The following is a 19,857-nucleotide window of genomic DNA, read 5'->3' on the forward strand; positions in this document are numbered from 1 at the left end:
GGTTGGGATTTTTTAAAAAGGGAATTATTCCTAAGAAACTTGGGGCTAAACAGAAGACAAGAAGAAGGACCATGAATCACAGCCGTGGTTGGGCTACAAGTTCTTTCTCTGAGGTCTGACCCCAGATGGGTCTCTGGGCACAGCTTCCTGGGAGTCTAGCCAGAGCATTCTGCCCACCTCAGAGCTTTGCCTCTGCCACCCTGCCGCCAGCAGCTTCATTCATAGCACCCTCCCTTGCAGAGGGGAAAAGGGAGTGAGCAATTATGGACACCCCACCACTGCCTTCCAGATGGGATATCTAAGAACACAGATAGGAAGGGGCAGGAATAGGACGGCAAGTGAGTCTTGATGGGGGGGGGGTACGAGTGGCAGAGAGAGGTGAGGAAAGGAGAAGGGAGGGGAGGGGAATATGGCCAAGGCCTCACCAGGGTTTTCTCTCCAAATGAGGAATGAGGAGAAGCACAGAGCATTGGGTTCCACTGCTGGTCCAGCCCAGGCTCCCTCAGGCTGGCTCACCAGGCCCAGGGACTGAAGGGGCAGGCCTGACCCTGCGCCTCACTCTCAACAGAAACAAGGCACCTTATGGGTGCCCTAAGGAGCTACTAACAGGGAGCCAAGAAAAGAATCACTAATTCTTGAGGAAACAAACACACAAGTAGAATCATATCACAAGGATTCTCAGGTCTTAAGGCTCCAGTGGCCGTGCTGGGAGGACGTCGGAGAGCATGGGGATTCCTACAGCATGTGCCACAGAGACCCAGGGCTCCAGAGGGGTGAAGGGGTGAAGGCAGGCTGCAAACTGGATGGAGACATCTATCCCTGTCTCTCGAATCAAAGGGAGGAGATTTATTTTTAGCTGCTTTATTTAGAGGCCTACCACATGAGGCTGGATTAAAGCATTTGGCAGCTAATGAGAAGTTTGGGGGGGGAAAAAAACTGTCTTTGGGAATATTAGAGCACTATTATTGAAAAATAATCAAATTAGCCCAGAGTGAACAACTTTTTAAAAATTCTCGAAAGAGAAGATTATTCTACAAAGACAATAGGATGACAGATAATAAAAGTATGTACAGTGAGAAGCAACATGTGGGAAATTATGGTCTGTTCTGGGAGGATTTGGAGAGGTGGTTTTTTTTCTGCCATTCCCTCCCTCTCTCCCTCCATTCCTTCTTTCTTTCTATTCTTTTTTCTTTTTCTTTTTTTTGTATGGTAAAGAGGATTGAATTTGGGGCATTTGTGCTGCTTTCTACCCCTGAGGGACATCCCCTGCCGCAGGTAGATTTCTAAATAAAAAAATAATACCTTTTTCAGACCTTAAGGAAAGAAAGGAAAACAAACATTTGGAAGGTTCATGATAAATTGTGTTGACTGAGGAGTAGTTTTTTTGAAATATTCTTTAGCGATTCCTTTTATGTAATAGATTTTATGTGTAACAAGCCTTGCAGTAGGGGGTTTGGGGATACATTTTATTCTAGGACCCTAGTAAGGCCTCTAGGATCAACCTACTGCTTTATATAATGAAATTCATGAAAAACGCCCCTCCATCTAGTCATAAATTTCTTAGACTACAAAGGAGTACAAAATAGTTATCTGGGCCAGTCTGCTAGACAGGTTTAAAGGTATGTACAAGGCACCAAGGTGTCTTTTTTTTAAGTGAAGGCTGGAATGTAGATTAAGTAACTGAATGATGAATTTTTCTACTTGTCAAACTGGCTGTGTTGGCACCAAAAACCAAACCAAACTAAACAAACAAACAAAACGCTGCATGGACGAGCAGCCTAGAACCTTTTACTCTCTGGCCAACCCACTGGAGCTGGAGGACTCTTTTCTGGGTTCACATGAAGATACTAATGTTGACTCTGCAAAACCTCATTGGTAGTTAACATTTATTGCCCACTGACAACATGCCAGACCATGCTAGACAGTTCACCTACATTACCTTGTGCAGTAGGAAGCATTCTAATATAATCCCCCAATTCCCCACCTCTTCTGTGTTCCCCAAGACTGTGAACCTGATGGATTTAATCCTGTAATGTTTATATGATATCTGATTTACTATATGACACAGATGACTTTAAGAAGGAGAGATGGACTGACCTAATAAAATAGCCCCTTAAATCTAGACGGTGGAGACACAGATATCAGAGATTGTAAACACGAGAAGAGCTCAATACCCTACTGCTGACTTGAAGATGGGGGGACCATGTGGCAGGGAACAAGGGCACTAGTTACAGTGACAGTGGTCTCTAGGTGACATTCAGCAGAGATACAGAAACCTCAGTCCTACAACCACTCATCTCTGACATGCTGAATAGACTTGGAAGGGAAGCCTGAGCCTCAGGGAGACCATGGCCCCCACCTGGAGCTTGATTTACACTGTCTGGGGCCCTGAAGAGAGAACCCAGGCATGTAAGCCGGAGATACTATGGAATAATAGCGTGTGATATTTTAAAATAGTAAATATATGATATTTTGTTAATTAGCAACATAAAAACTATGCACCCTATATGATACTCATAGTAAGCCTCTACATTAGGTTTCACCATTTTATAGACAAGGAGACCAAGACTCAGGAAGATTATGCATTTCCCTGAAGTCACACCACTACTAAATGACAGAAATAGCTTTAAACCCAGATGCCGTGCCTTCGGGATCAGTACTCTTAACTGCTATGTGCATTTCCTCACAGTAGGTCAAGTGCCAGGCCTCTGAGCAAGAAGCCTCTGGCAAGTCACTGAGAGTGAGGCACTGTCTCTGTGCCTGAAGTTCAGAAAGCTGAGGGACTCCACTAGAAGCCACTGGTGTGCTCTTGGAAAGTCAATGAATCCCTCTGAGCCTCAGAGTTTTTGTTTATTTTTAAGGGAGGGCAGTATGGATTTCCACAGGGCTGCAGGGATGAGGGTACACTGTAGCTGGTGAAGTCCGCGGGGAAGGCAGAGACACTGGCATGGCACACAGGTGCTGTCTTTTCTTGGCATCCTTGATCCCCATGTTGGACACGATCTCACTTGTTTTGAGGAAGGTATTTGAAAATAAGTTTTCTTTGGAGAGGAAATGATCCCCTATTAACTTTATTTGGAGACCACAGAATAAGATGGAATATGATTTTTCTTTTTTAAAAAAATGCTTTAAAAGCCAGCTGAATGTCAAAAGTCAAAGCAATAACAATGTATTGTGGAATGTATAATATATGTTCAAGTAAAACATGAATAAGGTTAACAGAGGGTAGAAAAAGAATTACACAGTTTTGGGTCTATATATATATGTGAAGCATTATATTAATTCATGGTAGCTGTGATAAGTTAAAGATATATTCTTAATGTATAAATAACTAAAATATAATACAAAAGGATACAGCTAAAAAGCTAACAGAAGAGATAGAATGGCATACTAAAATATGTGAATAAATCAAAAGAATACAGGAAGAACAAAGAAAGAGAGAATAGAAGAAATTAAGAAACAAATAGCAAGATGGTAGGACTTAAACCTAATGAGAGCATTAATTATATTAAATGTAAATTAACCAAATACTCCCATTAAAATAAAAGGCAGAGATTATCAAACTAGATTTGAAAAACAAGGCCTACAAAGCATTTCCTTGACATGTGAAGACATAGGATTAAATAAGAAAGGCTTAAAAAATATATATATATACACACACACCATACAAAACACGCACAAAAAAGCTGGTGCAATTATTTTAACCTCAAGCTAAGCAGACTTCAAGTCAAAGCGGATTATCAGAAATAGTCATTTCATGATGACAAGGAGGACCAACTTATTAAGACATAAGAATTCTAAATATGTATGCATGGTATTAGCACACATTAACAGATTCTCCTCAACTGTGACAGGGCTACAGTATGCCGATAAACCACTGTACATTGAAATTCGTTAAGCCAGAAATATATTTCTACATCTGGACTACAGGACATCACAGCACAGAGCACAACACATTCTAAAGCATCGATTGTTTCTCCTGGGAACTGCAGCTGCGCCAGTGTCCAGCACTGAGAGAACCATACTCAACATCACTTAGGCCAGGTAAAGATGAAAATACAAAATCTGAAGTATGCCTTCTTTTGAATGTGTACTGCTTTCGCACCACTATAAAGTCAAAAGATTGTAAGCTAACCACTGTAAGCTGAGACTGTTCATTAAAAAAAAATCTGTCCACTCCTTTGTAAATTACATGTAAATTACACCACAATTAAAAATATACATATGGAAGGGCTGGGGATTTAGCTCAGGGGCACTGCCGCCTGCTTCGCAAGTGCAAGGTCCTGAGTTAGATCCCCGGTACCAAAAAACCAAATCAAAACAAAACAAAACAAATATAGGTATGGAAAGCCTTTGCCTTCAAAGAACTCATGATTTGGTTAAGGAAACATACACAAAGGTGTAAAGAAAAATCAAAAAGTAAAACAAAAGAGATTCCAAAGGATTATGCGACCCCAGCATAGAAGCTAAACCCCAGGGCCTTCCATATGTTAACTCATCATTGACCCTTCCAGCATGGCCATCCCATAGGGAGGAGTACAAGCCTGTGTTACAGGCTGAAGTTAAGAGCAGCACCCTGCCCACAGTCACAGAGCTCACAGGATTATAGTTTGCAGCAGGACCCGGGACATGCATGACCCCAAAGCCTGTGCTATCCCAGTAAAGGGTATTTCACTTGTGAAAGACAGAATGTGCTGGACAGCCATGAGCAAGAAGCACTATGGTAAGAAAAGCCCTGGTCAGTGCCAGGAAGTGTCCTTTCTGAATTCACATGTTTAGAATTGTGCTCACAGGAGGGACAAACAGCTGATTTCACTCAACGGGCTCTGGGGCTGTTCATAAACCATGAGAATGTTTATGTCACAGGCAGAGCTCCCCAAGTGAAGTACAGCCTTTTACGTGCTGCACACAGTATTTTCATAGAACAAAGAAACTGGGCATATAAGCAATTGCTGCAGTTGACCTTTCTCTCTTTTGGGAGTTTCTTTTCTAACTTCTCCACCAACCTCCAGCCTACAGTGCAGGATAGTTCTTTGGCTGTGTTTACCCATTACCTGGCCTCTTGACACAGCCCTGTGTAATTACAGTACTCAGTTCAGTTGAAGAATGGTGCCTGAAACTATTTCTTCCTGCTAGCATGAGCTGCTAGCTTTCTCTTTTATTACACTTAAAGTGGAGTCATCTTCACTACAGTAGAAAGCAGATTTTTTAAACGTTACTTCAGATGTTTTCTTTAGACTGGCGTTAACATAAAGCAAATGTCTCTTGAAACTCTGAACCAATCTGTTAAGATAAACAGGCTTCACTTACAATATTCCTGCACTGAAATCACAGGCTTGTGGTCTGCAGCTCTTTAAAGACTCAATCATACACACTAAAATGTCTACTCAAAACACACACACACACACACACACACGCTCACACACACACAGACACCAAGACAGCTTTGCCATGGAAACCACAAAGACATGTCTGGTTCAGACTCCACAGCACATACCACAAATAACGGCCCATCTTCCAAGGGCAGAGCCTATGTATACACAGGGAAAACCCAGAAAATTAAACGACTGCAATACTTCAAACATAAAATTACTTTATAATTCCTTTTTAAAATTGTATTTCAAGATCTCTATGTCTTCCTCTTGTTCCTAGATGTATTTACGTGTTTGTTCTTTTATTCCTTAAATAGAATTTCGGACAGGAGGGACATGGATATAAAGGGAAAACAGAGGGAGAAGGGGCCACTGAAGTTTCACAACTCCGGTTCTGCCTGTGAATCTAGTGTGATCTGGGTTTCTAGAGAAAGCCACTTGTGTCATTATTTAAGAGTCCTGGCCTGCTACACACGAAGGCCTTGTACTAGAGAGACTGTGGCAGATGCTAGGGGGCCTCCTGGGAAGGAAAGGGGTATCAGGGAGGGGACGCAAGAGCGAGAAGCCCTACCAATCAAGAACATTGCAGGCCTGGAAGGCCAGGCTTTGTCAGTAGGTACTTTAAAGCTGTCAAAAGTTAGATATGGTTTATCTCCCTTGCTGGGCTACATGTTCCATTAGGCCATGGACTATTTCCAATTTGTTTATCATTATGTACTCAGCATGGTGCACAAAGCCTGGAACATGGTAGATGCTTAATAAATACTGGATGAGCAAATGAAGAGGATGCTTAATAGACAATCTTCATTTGTGTGATTCTTTGGATCTGATCTCCTTCAGCTGGGATCACAGGTGTGAGCATATGGTTGTTTGGAGTGATAAAGAAATAACCACATGCCACTGAACTGTTTATTTTTGGAAACTACCATTTCAGCCCACTGCCGCTTCAATCTAGGAGGCCATGGTTGACAAAGACTTATGTTCCAGATACCAATGTCTCAACTACAAAATACTCAGTGTATTTCTATACACACCTATTCCATACGACTGAGCAAGAGCCTTCCCTACTTGGAGGTCTGTGACATCAGATGCACCTCTACACCGCAATACCAGCCAACTTCAACCCCCATCAGATCACTGCTTCCATAGTGGTTTTAGTTGGTTTAAACAATCTGTGTATTTGTTTATTCAATCAAGAAACATACAGGTCCCACATTGGTCAATGACTTAGAACACACCACAGACATGCAGTGATAGATAAATTCAAAGAGCTTCAATTCCATATAAGAAAGTAGCAACTGAATCCACATACTAACCATTAAGTAATAATTGTTTGTTTACTGTCCATAAATTTCCCATTTAAAAAAACCCATGAAAGCAGCTGTCAATATTTCCGACACCACTTACCCACAACTCAACTTTCTGTTCAGAACATCTTTTTTAATCTGAATACTGAGGTAGATTTCTGATAAATTCTATGATCCCTTAAAACAGGAGGCAGTGCTGGCCAACTTGGGGGGCCAACAGAAACAGTAGGATGGGGAACATTTTCAGATTTAGGTCAGTTTCTTCCTGATAAAGCTACATAAGGGCATCAGCAAGCTTTTTCTATAAAGGGTCAAATAATTAAGTAAATTTGGCTTTAAAAATCTCTGTTGCAACTGCTTACTCTGCCACTATGGCATGAAGGCTGCCATGGATAATAAGGAAAGAGAGGGGGTTGCTGTGTTTCAATAAAACTTTCTTTACAAAAATAAGCAGGACTTAGCTGGTGAGCAATAGCTTGCCAACCCCTGGACTAGACAAACAAAATGCTCCTCTCTGCAGGAAATAATAATAGATCCACTTACTTTGCTCTTTTGGCCATTTCATTTCCATCCCATCTGGGGCTGTATGGATAATTTTTTTGGGCCTGGGAGTAAAGCTGTCCACTGTTGGTAAAATGATAGACGGACTGAAACGTGAGGGTTGGCTGATCTCGAGGAAAAAATAAGGGCAGATCAACTGAAAAGACAGAAGAAAGGCAAGTTAGTGGTAAACACAGCTTAAGATTTTTTGGGGGGGGGCTATGTCAGAATGTTGGGTACAATAATATCAGAAACATTATGGTGGCTGAAGCTTAGATAAAAGTTGTGGAACCAGGGACCAAGAAATACAGTGTCTTTCCCATCTTCCAGGGAGCAAGTCACATGTGAGGGCAAGTGCGAGCAGTATGAGGCAGGATGTATGGTGCTGAAGAACTGCATGGCACAGGCACGGAAGTGTAGGCAGAGGCCCACCTGGCACCCCAGCCGTCTGAACTCCCTTGTGCACCTCGTCCACTCTCACTGCAAAGTTAGCTGTGTAACTGTTCTCCGCCTGCCTCTCTTATGGCATCAACTTTTTGAGGGTTAGGCAACGTCTTCCTCATTTGCAATCTGATGGAGGAGGTAGGGGATGGAGGTTGTTTTACAGGAATAGTCTCGGAAAAGGGACAATGAGAGGGTAGTTGATAATCTTTCCACTTTATAGGATGCAGCAACTAGACCAACAGAAAAAAAAAGTTATCGCACTGCTTCTAATCAAGCAGTCAATTTTGACACTCAGCACTTTCCATTTTTTCCATATGTGTTACCACATGTATTTATAGCTCCTAAATCAGAGGGGGCTCCCTAATGAAGGCAACAGGGACACGAGTCTGAGCACTGACTATGCCTGCTGGTGCAATATGGCTGCTTCCACTCTTTGCTGTTGGTATGTATTAAGTGCTTTATCTTCTCATTTTGGGGTTTTTTAACTTAATTTTTTAAAAAAGAAAATGACTTGTTAGTTTTAGGTGAGGTAAGCCATTATTAAAAACGTAAGTTGTTTCAATAACACATTCTTTAAGGTATATAATATGTGTTTGTGTGACTGTTACTCATTTCTTGGGCAAAGAACAGGCACATTGTCAAAACTAACAAAAAATACAGAATTTTCTAGCTTTTCAGAATACTTTTAGTTTGTTACTTAAAAGCCTGTGAAAGAGACATTATTTTGACCATGTGCCTCTAACAGACGAGCAAACTTAAAGACTCCAAAGGGTTTATTAACTTGCTCATAGAATAGGTAGGCAGGGGCAAGCATCAAGTCTAGAACCATGATTCAAATCCTAGGCACCTATGTGCCAATGCTTCCTCTTGCTCCAAAGGGTCTGGTAGAACCTGCTTATAACTCACTCACGGGGTCATAATTATGACTTAATAAGCTAAAGTTCCATGTGAAGAATAGGCAAAGTTAATCTTTTTGTCTATATGAGGTAAATACATTAAAAGAATACATACTAGATAATTATAAATCTATCATTGTCCCAGTGTGGGACGACATTCAACTTAGGCCAGGCCCTCTAAGCACCAACATGATTTCTTGAAGGAAAAGTTAGATTTATAGCAAATTTTTTAAAAATTCCAAGAAACAAAAAACCATCTGCTTGGTAGGACAACCTCTCAGACCTCTGAGCACACTTGACTCTCATGCTGTCTGACTCAGTGATGCTGGGGGTTTCTACCGATGAATCACACTACAGCCAAAGAAAGGGGCCAGGATTGTGAATGTCCACTTTTTAGTCACATTTTTCAAGTGCCACAATAAGGCAGTTGAATAGTTATTTATTCATGCTGAGGCAAGGATTTCACAGCATACAAGAACAACACAAAATATGAAAAAGACAAGTCAAACAATAATTCAGAAAACTTCTGGATCCTTTCATTTACAAAGGTTGATCTGTAACTTCTTCAGTCACTTTCAACAAATCTGCTTTCTAAACTTTTTATATCTTTCCTGATTACTTATTTAATTTCCTCTGATTGATTTTAGAAAAATGCCTATCAAATATGACTTATCTTGTCTTTAACTGTAATTGTTAAAATACATACAAGTTTCCAAATATAAAACACAGGAATGTGATTCTCAAGCTACTGGCTCTTTTGGACTTTGGAATATAATTATTTTTTTTTAAATTTTCTCCTAAGAGATAAGATGTTGCTATGTTGTCCTGGCCCCAAACTCCTGGGTTCAAGCAATCCTCCTGCCTCAGCCTCTTGAGTAGGTGGAACGGTAGGTATGGGCCACTGCACCTGGCTGAAATATACTTTATTTTTTCCTTGTTATTTGTCTTGTAGAAATAGATTGCTCATATTAGTATTGTGATATGCTGAGAAACAATTTTTCTAGCTATTTCTTAACCATCTTGGAGTCAAACGCCCACTTAGCATAAGAAACAAATTTAGATGTTAATGCAATTGATTTATCTAGGTGAGTGATTGTTCTGATTTCTTCTGTTTGTTTTTTTGAGACAGGATCTCACTATATAGCCCAGGTTAGCCTCAAATTCACTAGGTAGCCCAGGCTGATCTCAAATTCATGATCCTGCCTCAGCCTTCCAAGTGCTGGGATTTCAGGTGGGTACCAATACACTCGGATGTTCTAACTTTTAAAAAAGCAAATAAACTGCATGCTGATATGTGTACTGTGATCCTAAAGAAGCACCGATTACACGATTATTTCTCCACAGAGATTTGGCTAACAAAGTGTAGGAGAAGCTAATAATGAAATTTGAACATTTTCCTCACATACATAGTAAACTGGATTATTAGGGAAACAGGAATAGTTAGAGCACTTCAGAGAAAAATATCAGTAATTACACATTAATTCATGTATGAGGAAATAAAATTTTACAAAGCACAAATAGCTTCCTCAACTCAGCTGTATTCCATCTATATCTGTCAAAAGTTAACAAAGGGTGTTTTCTTAAAAATGTTCTATAAATAAGAATGAATTAATAATTATAATGTTTATGAAAAACACTTTACATTTTTCTTGTAAGAATTATTTGAACAATATAGATTGGTGAGAACTTAAAAAACCAAAAGCTTGTTTTCTTTATCTCCAAATGTTTCAGTCCCTGACTTTTGCCTATGGGTTAACTCATGATTTTTAGACACATAATAAACTAAGTACTTCAGGCCCTCAGACAGCTCACTTGCTCTGAAGGCTCCTGTCTGCTTGTAAGCAATTTAGACTCATAGTTTCGGCTGCATCAAAATTGAACTCTGATAATTTGCTTTTGTGGAACCCACTGGCTCAGTTTGGCTCGAGGAGCAGAATCTTCCCTCTCGTTCAGTCATTTCCTACTTTGTTCTGCCTGCACACAGAGACTGAATCTTTGTCCTTTCTCTATCCGAGGAAGGGATGGTCCTCATTTGTTTAGAGACTTCAATAACTTGTTGAAATAAGTTGCAGTAGGCACGTCTAATTCTGCATAAATCGAGTGGGTCTCAGGGCTCTGTGACCCTGGGAGAAGTGGCAATACTTAAGCCTCGTTCCAGACAGTCTGTAGGGATGAGCTCTACTGGTCTCGGTCCTAGAAGCTGAATGTTCTGGTGCAGGGTGCTGCCTCTCCTGAAAGCACAGGAGGAGCAGGTAGATAGCTGCAGTCTACCTGGCCCTAAGTGCTCATCTATCACCATAAGAAGACTCCAGGAGGGTAGTATCTAAGTTTATAAGATACTCTAGAAAGCCCTTACTTCTCCAAATACCTCAACAATGGGAAAATCAGCCCAAGACAACCCCCCAAATATCACATTAAGCACTGGATCCACAGGACAGCCTGTCAGATACTCAGAACATTTCAGGCATGATTTTAACATATAATGATTTTGATTGTATGATTTTTTCCAGAAAAGAACAAAACATATCTTAACAATGGTAAGGTGAGGACAAGGCACTTCAACAGCAAGTAATGACAGCTAGCAATCTGGAACAAGGGAAGAAAAGAGTATAATAAATAAAGGTGGAATAAAAAAGGCAAAAAGAATCCCAGCTCGGGGCCCCTAAGTGTAGGAACCAAAGCTCTGTACATCCCAGTCAGCCCTCAAGCTCTTCCCCTACAAACACCACCTGACCTCCAGGGTCTCAGTGACTGCCAGACACCCCTGGCTGCCAACCTAAAAGCCATCTTCCATCCTTCTTTCTTATGGGCAGAGCCCTTCCTTCCATCCAGAGTTTGAAAGAGCTGGATGTTCAGTTTCTTAGATTTTCATAAATCAAAGCATGGAAATTTGACTCACTTGTGCCAACTGGACCTGAACGGAAGTTGGTGAGGAGTCTTCTGAGAAATATTTTCCTCCCTGATTAAAGAGATGTGTAAGAATAATCCCCCATTTCTTCCCAACCTTGACCCTGTCCTGTGAAGTCCTGAGGCTTGGAGTGTGGCACCCATCTTGTGACTATGAGGAGGTTAGCATGGCGTCCCTGAGCTGCTAAATTCATCATCCCTGGAACTCCCTAGTTCTAGAGCTTGTTTAGTGAGATGCTTATCAGTCTTTACTATTTAAACCCCTTTTAATTAACTCTTCTCAGACTTAGATTCAAAGGGATTGACATCTAGGGAAACTTTATTTCTCATACCTTCTGTTGGAGAAGGCAGAAACATTGTATAATGTACTTCAGAAATATTTCCACCAACATGGTTAAAACACATTCAAGACTTAAAATAGGAAAGTTTTACTGGTCTGGAAAATTCAGTTTTGTGGGGCAGTTCAATCCTTGAAAATGCCAAACAAATGAGGGGTTAACCATAATTGCTTCCCCGGGAGTCACATCATCAAATATTTTCATCATTATTCACAAGCCAGCCATTATTTCATTTCTTCAGACTGTCCGCACTGTATGTTGCCATGCTTTTTGCATGTGCTCAGGTTAGGACAGAAGGTCCTCCAGGATCCGCTTTGTGTGGTTAGGGCACATTCCCAGCTCTGGCCTCTCAGGCCTCTCCAGTTCCTCGAAGCTGCCTCTGCAGCTGTGTTAACCCCTGGTGGACTCGCTTCAACTTGCCCTGCAGTGATGAGTCCATCTGAGTGTGACTCTTTTGGAGAGCAGTCTGTACCCATCTCGTTCCCAGGCTAACTCAACCAGTGTGGGAAGACTGCCATTTATTTAATGAACATCTGCATCTTACTAACTACACACTAAACCTGTGAGATACATAGATTCCAACTACGAGAAAATTAACCACCACATAATCAAAATACTCGCCTACGAGAAACGTAAAAGTCAACCTTTCTAATTCAGAAGTACCCCTATTGAAGGCATTAAAAATTAAATGGAGCTGGGCATGGTGATGCACACCTGCAACCTCAGCACTCTGGGGGGCTGACGTGGGAGGAGCACAGGTTCAAGTTCAGCCTGGACAACTCAGCAAGACCTGAACTCCAAAAATTATAAATAACTAAATAAAATAAAAAGTCAAAGAGGGCTGGTAATGTCAGAAGACCTTGGGTTCAATCTCTAATGCTGCAAAATGAATAAAGGGAGAAAGAGTAAATAAATAAATAAAAATAATGAGTTTGAGGCCTGCCTAGGGGACTTTGTGAGACGTTGCCCCAAAATAACAGTGGGGCTGTAGGTCAGGGGTGGAGTGTTTGCCTAGCATGAACATGTCCCTGGGTTCCCCCAAAAAATCAAATACTGTTTCCTCTTATCATCACTATCTTTCACTCAGTGACAGGGAGAGAAAATATTAAAGAGATTTTGCTAACTAAACTGGTTTTATTTTTTACTGGCTTACACTGGTTTCGAATTTTCACTATCTTTGGTGTGAACTGAAGCCTGCTGTACGTGCTACAAAAATCCTGTTATAGAGGGAACGAGCATGATTTGCCCTTGAAGCCAGATTTTAAAAAACAAAGCAAGACAAAACTGGCTCTGTTTATTAGTGGTGACATCACAGGCAAAATACCTCATCTTTAAATACTGAGTTTCTCATCCACAAAATTTGGAGAATAATTCCTCTCTCACAGTGTTAAAAGGATTAAACAAAAACTGGGTAGGCACTAAGTAAATGTTCATTCCTTTCCCTCACTCCCCTTTTTTCCTTATTTGATTTTTTCTCTTTCATCTAGTTTTATACACTGTGTCATATTTGTGAAATTTCTGATAACTCAAGTATATGTTTTCAAGTGCTTAGAATTTAACTGCTTTGATGGAAATCTTTCTAAACTCTGGACAATGTCTGTGAGTACACTGAACATAGTTTAGCCTTTTCTTGATGACACTGCACACATGAAGAAGTCATTATGCACGATGGCCTCAATGGCTACATAAGGGTGCCTAAGCTTGCTTTTTCATAAGTGCCACCCATCTAGAAGCCCACACTTCCCAAACAGCTGTTGAGAGACCATGGCCTTGAATGTGACATGGTGAGGTCACCAGCGCTACTGAGATATAGCAAACTGTTTGCTCTTCACTAAAACCTTTTTGTGCATCGATTCCTTTTTCTAGTAAAACCTTTTTTCCCAAGGCTAACTCTTGCTTCAGCATTGTCTCTTTCACCTCTTCTTCTGTCTACTCTGTTCCTCACGTGTCTCCTCCATGTCTGAAGAGCAGGCTTTCACAGCCTGCACATCCCTGCAGACCTGGTGGAGTGTGCACATGCATGCACTGCTGATGTGCAGTGATGGGGTTCGAACCCTGGTCGCGTTCCTCAGGCATTGTTCAGAAACTATTTTCCTCTCACTTCTTTCCCTGCTTGTTTCTTTCCAGGTTTACAGCTGTCCTGGATAGCTAAAGTTTTAGAAAATCTTCCCTTTGCTTACACTCAGCTTGGCATTTGCTTTTGAGGTACTATATATTGCAAATTAATCATTCCAATTCCCAGTGGAATGTGCATATAAACTTGTAAGAAGAACTTCAAGATGAAAGGGGAGCTGCAGTGTTGGCCATTGAAGAGCCAGGGTTCTGTCATCCTCCTACTTAAATGAACCAAGACTAAGTCCACCAAGTTAAGTCAGTATCACCATTATCATGGAACTCAACACTGCAGATGGTCCCAGGCCCAAGGCCCCCTGAGAGATTTTTGTGATCCTCCCTAGGCAGATGTCACTGCAGAGGACTATGAGCTCATGAGGGCAGGGGCTCTGAAGCACTTCAGTTTTCCTGCACTTCACAGAGTGTATGACACACGACAGACAATAAATGCTTGTTGAACTAAAGGAAAGGAATGTATGAAGCAAATAGAAAATAAAAACTTACACGAGATTCCATTTCATAGTCACTGGATTGACAAAAATGTAAAAACCAGACCATACCCAAGAGCTGTCAAGGCTGTGAAACACGGAGAATTCCCACTCAATGATGATAGACTATAAATTGCCACAACCTCTTGTACAGTAAAGATGACGAGGAACACACTCCACAACTCAGCCTTTCCATTCCCGAGAAACTGCCTGCCACATGAACACTGGAAGATGCTAGGCAAAGGTTTGTTGCAGCATCACTTGTGACATCAAATGCTGGAAACATCTTAAGTGTCCACCAAGTGGAGACTGGATAAATACACTGTGGTGGATCCCCCATCTACAGCACTTTAAAGGAATGAGGTAGGGTGACATGAGCAGCACATACAAATCTCAAGGACACACATTCAGAGAAAAAAGCAAGTTACAGGTGAACACTTTGACATATGCTTATAAAATTTAAAAACATGCACATATTATTATGAATGCCTGTGCGGGAAAAGTACAAAAACACGCATGAGGAAGATGAACACTACATGAAAGACAGCAGTTATCTCTGGGAGTTAGGGGGAGAGAGGGATGAGATGCATCAGGGAGAGGGCGGGACTACGCTATTTCTTTCTTTTCTTTTTTCTTTTTTTGGTACCGGAGGAGATCTAACTCGGGACCTCGCACTTTCGAGGCAGGAGGCAGAACCACTGAGCTAAATCCCCGGCCTATATGCTATTTCTTTTAAAAAGAAATATGGTGGCATATACATGTCTACAATCCCAGCACTTCGGGATGCTGAGGAAGGAGGATCTCAAGTTTGAGTCCTGCCTGGCCAACTTAGCAAAATCCTGACTGAAAATAAAAAATAAGAAGAGCTGGGGATACATCCCATTGTGAAGGCCCTGGGTTCAACCTCCCAGTATTAAAAAAAAAGCAGCTGTTACAGTAAAATATTAAAATTTGAGTAAGCTAGGTGCATGAGCTTTTCTGTACTCTTTATATATACTCATGCAAGCTTTAAATAGCTATCACTTTTTAAAGTTTTAAACAACAAGGATGTTAAATTGGGGAGGTGCTGAGGGGGTGCATGTGCCCTTGCACATGCTAAGCCTACACTGTACCACTGAGCTACAGCCCAGCCAAGACAATGTTATTCACAGTTGCAGAAAACAATCTGTATAATTCCATTTATATAAAGTCCAAAAAAAGAGAAAATATACATGATACTTTACTTGTTATGTTTATCTAAATAATTATTCACGGACATACAGTGAGCAGTACAGCTGTTAAAGTCAAAGGGGCCCCTGACAGACAGTTCAGGAGAGTTCTGGGAGCGGCAGTCACAGGGATCCTGAGTCCTGGTGCTACCTCTGCTTCTGAGCATGGGTGGTACTTTATTAGTCCTTACAGTACCCAGGTATATTTCATCTGATCTTTATATATACATATTCTTTTTTAGTACTTTAAAAAAATGGGAGTATTTATAAAACTAGGAGGCTCAGGAAAGCTGAATGGCCTTTAGGGAAAAAAACAAAAGAAAACCCAGGTTGGCAGAGCACCAGGAATGCTGAGGGCACCCGTGCCCTTGGGCCCACGCATGGGAAAGGAGACGTGGCAAAGGCGAACCAGCCGCTACTGTGTGGCGTGTGCAGGTGACAGCAAGGCATCACACAAAGGAAAGGGGAACCCTGCCTGAGGTCAGAGTCCTGCCTGAGGAGACAGACTTAGAGTTGGCTTTTTAAAGGAAGACTCAGCACCACTGAGGAATGTTCCAGAGAAAGGGACTAAGACAAGAAAGCATTAGGTATCGTGTAGACATGGCGGTTTCCCAGTTTGTATTTGACTTCTTGGCATCATATCCATTAACTGCAGCGAAGTTCTTTCTTTCCCACTGCACTCCAGCCCTTGTTTTTTTTTCTTTCAGTTTTTAGTTTTTAATGAACTTGTAAACAAAAAAGCTCCCATTTCAAAATAAAAACAAAATCCCAGATCATATACATGTTTACAGTGATTACATATCTAAGCAACATACATACATGTTCAGTTTTAAGATGTTAACTAAATTTGTGACAAATATGCCTTTTTTTTTTAATACCAAGAACATTATAGAGTTAATGCAGAGTCCTAAGGATAATCTAGTAGTCACTAAATTTTTCTTAAGTCTTCACTTTAGATGCTGTTATTTCTAGCACAGGTAAGCAGGCAGTCTTTCATATGCTCAAACACTGGAATCTTTGGTTGCTACCATATCAGCTGGCTTGCAAACAAGAAGCAACCATTTAAAGAATGTTTTAAATGAACAACTTGCAAACCCCAGGGATGGAAAACCTTAAGAATGCACGATTGTGAGCATTTACAACCATCACAACTGTGGCTGAAGACTGTTCATGCTGTTCTTCTGAAATGAGATCTCAAAGCAGGATATTTCAAAATAAAAGGTTTTAACAAAAAATTGGCATATGCACAATTTCTCCACCAATTTGTGTGTGTCAACCATTTAGTTAACTTTTCCACTTGAAAAATGCAATAAAAAACTGAACACCATGTTTCACTATCTCAGTTAATATTCACAATTACAGCGGCTACAACTCCAGACAAAGCATCAGCCATGCTGCCCAGAGCCAGTTTATACTGAAATTAAGTTCTTTACACCAAGTAAATGGTTGTCCACAACCACTGGCTAGTGTACATATGAACTAAAATTTCTAGATTTGGGGAGAAACAAATGCTGCTCCGATCATCTGCTCTGCTTCTTCTGTTCTTCAATTCATGCTTAGAAACCTTTCATGTTACTCTTGGTTTTGTCAGTTTGCTTGCCTGTGAGGGTCTGGGCCTGCTGACCCTGCCCACTGGAAGAGGCTGCCTGCTGTGCTGCTTTCTGCTTTAACATTGTCCAATCAAATGTGTAGTCATATTGGTGATTCAAGGTCCTGAAAAGGATGCGAAATAGCTGCCTCAGGTACATGTAATCTGGGGCTTCCTCAAGGCGCACCCCAGGACAATAGTTTAAGTACATGGCAAATTCTGCAGGAAATCCCTTACATAAAACTTCAACAGGAGTGGACATCTTCTTTTCACTAATCTTTTCATATTTTTGTTTTTTTGTTGCAGCCTTGAGTCCTTGCCATGGCAGGCTGGTTCTATTAAAATACATCAAAACATAACTTAATGATTCCATGTCACCTCGACGACTCTGCTCAATACCAAGATGTGCATTGATGCTAGCATATCAGGCAGTACCAGTGAGGCTTTTATCTTCTCTGTATGGTATGTGTTGCCTTGTCCTGTTGTCTCTGTACTTTTTGGCCAAACCAAAATCAGTAAGGAATAACTTACCACAGTGACGCCCAATACCCATTAGGAAGTTATCTGGCTTAATGTCTCTGTGTATAAAATTCTTTGTATGCACATATTCAATTCTACTGATCATCTGGTCAGCTAACGTAAGTACAGTTTTCATTGTGAACCTTCTTGAACAGAAATTGAAGAGGTCTTCAAGGCTGGGTCCCAGAAGATCCATGACTAGCACATCATAATCTTTTTCCTGGCCATAGCACCTTATGTGGGGGATGCCGACCCCACCTTGAAGAATCTTACAGAGTTTGCTCTGGTACAGCAACAGGGGATGCCAGGCCTTCTGAGACTCTAGCTTCACTGCCACTTCCTCGCCGCTGGTGATGTTAACAGCCAGGTAAATGTCCCCGAAGGAGCCAGACCCGATCTTCCGCACCAGTTTATATTTCCCTCCGACAATGAATTCGGCCTTGGAGCCGCTGCTGCTCGCCATCCTGGGAGACCAAGATGGAGCCTGGGGCCAAGCCCCGACGCCTGAGGGGAGGATGAAGGCCCTGGGGCTCGTTCACTGAGCACGACTACGAAGGAGGGCGCAGGAACTGAAAAATGGAGGCCTTTCCTGGCGTTACAGGGTCCAGAATCGGCCAAGGGAAACCCGATTGCCGTCGCTCAAGTCAGATCTTTTTTTGCCAGGCCGCAGTCTGTGAGGCATTTCTCGCTGTTACTTAGGTGAGGCTATTTGTTTCCGGGCGGGCGGCAGCCGCTGCTTCGCTTTCACAGCAACCTAGCGGGCTGGAATAAGGGCGGGCGGTGAGTTAGGGCGGGCGGTGAGTTAGGGCGGCGATATCGCTGCCACCACTGCCACCGACTCCAGCCCGGTGAGACCCCTGTCACTCGGCCGATGCCACCATCTTGTTACTCTGGCTCCAACCAACACAAAATGCCCCCAGTCCCCGGGAGTCGCTTCTTCACAGCGCAGGACACTCTGGGCAACTCCTGCCCTTGTTAACTTGTCAAAATGGGTGACACGGAGCAGAGGGAAGCAGATGCTGGCCCCAGGAAGCTCAGGGGCCAAGCTGCGCTCCCTCCCGGAAGGGCCCTGCTTGCTCCTCTGGGTTTATCTGGGTTCACTCTCTTCAGGGCTCAGGTTGTCTGGAGATGCTCTGTCCGAGATCTGGGCCGCTCCCAAGTAGGGCTCACAAGGGGCTGCCAGTGGCCAGGGAGGGACTGGGTCCCTGGCATGGGCACCTGGCTTCATCCAGCCCTCACCTGGCAAGCATATTCCTTGCTTCCCACCCCATGCTGGAACTGAGCGTGCCCACTTGCAGACCTCTGCCTCCCGCCAGCTGTGCCGGCTGTGCTCTCTGGCTGTGTGTGCCCTGCAAGCGATCCCTGCCTGGGTCCTGGTCCCCATGCTCTGCAGATACCCTGCTTCCTCACTCTGGGCTCCTTGTTCAGTCCCTGTGATCCAACACTGCTTCCAACACTGGCATAGGCCACATCCCGCCTTCCTCCAGGAAGCCTTCCCTGCCAGCTCTGTGAGGGATTTATCTGTCTCGGTGTTCACAAATTGACTCCTCAGCTGGGCTGGGCAACATCAGTGTGCTTGTTTATGTGTTCCCCTCCATCCTGGGTTAGACACATAGCAGGTGGCCAACAAATAACTTGGCGATTGCCACAGATCATCCGAGTGAAGAAATGTTGAATGCACTAAACATATAAGAGAGAAGCAGGCTCTTAGGAGACACAAAAAGAAATCTACCAAGAGAGAACACCATAAATAGTATTTAGTACTGTTTTAACTTCTATTTTTAAAAGAATTTAGTCACAATAAATAAATTCCTTGCCTGGGAGTATTAAAAAAGACATCTGGCTAAAATAGGGAAGAATGTGATTAAAAGAATCCTTAGATAAATTAAAATATATTCAAATGCAAAATCCTGGGCACTTAAAAGCTTCTAATTTCAAAAAAATCCCGGACAATGTACCAAATGTAGATGATTAGAAGGAAAAAGACAAATCCCGTCTGGTTAAGGTGGGAAGGGGGCTGGCACTGGTCAGCTTAAATTGCAGTCCTGAAAAATCAGAACAAACAAGCTAGATACCAATTTGTAAATGTTGCGACTACCCCAACGTGAAGGATGACTAATGTAGATTTATGAAGAAAA

The 19,857-nt window shown here is 42.1% G+C and overlaps 1 protein-coding gene and 1 pseudogene across 4 annotated transcripts in view; both read right to left on the bottom strand.

The window, feature by feature from the left end:
• Positions 1-19,857, bottom strand: part of Babam2 (BRISC and BRCA1 A complex member 2) — a 413,096-nt gene that overhangs the window by 20,631 nt on the left and 372,608 nt on the right. For 2 of the 4 annotated variants that reach the window (XM_013070150.3, XM_004839227.4), the window contains one exon: positions 7,223-7,376. The exons of 1 other annotated variant lie outside the window; for it this stretch is intronic. In XM_013070150.3, coding sequence (XP_012925604.1) covers positions 7,223-7,376 — 154 coding nt within the window. Of the gene's footprint in view, positions 1-7,222; positions 7,377-17,420; positions 18,482-19,857 lie in introns of those variants that run through there. One more of the 4 variants, XM_021253643.2, reaches the window with a different exon arrangement.
• LOC101726332 (casein kinase I pseudogene) lies at positions 16,971-18,182 on the bottom strand (annotated as a pseudogene).

This window comes from Heterocephalus glaber, unplaced genomic scaffold (genome assembly GCF_053883595.1).
Source record: "Heterocephalus glaber isolate CG9 unplaced genomic scaffold, H.glaber_assembly_v1.0 deba00001457, whole genome shotgun sequence".
Taxonomy (NCBI): Eukaryota; Metazoa; Chordata; class Mammalia; order Rodentia; family Bathyergidae; genus Heterocephalus; species Heterocephalus glaber.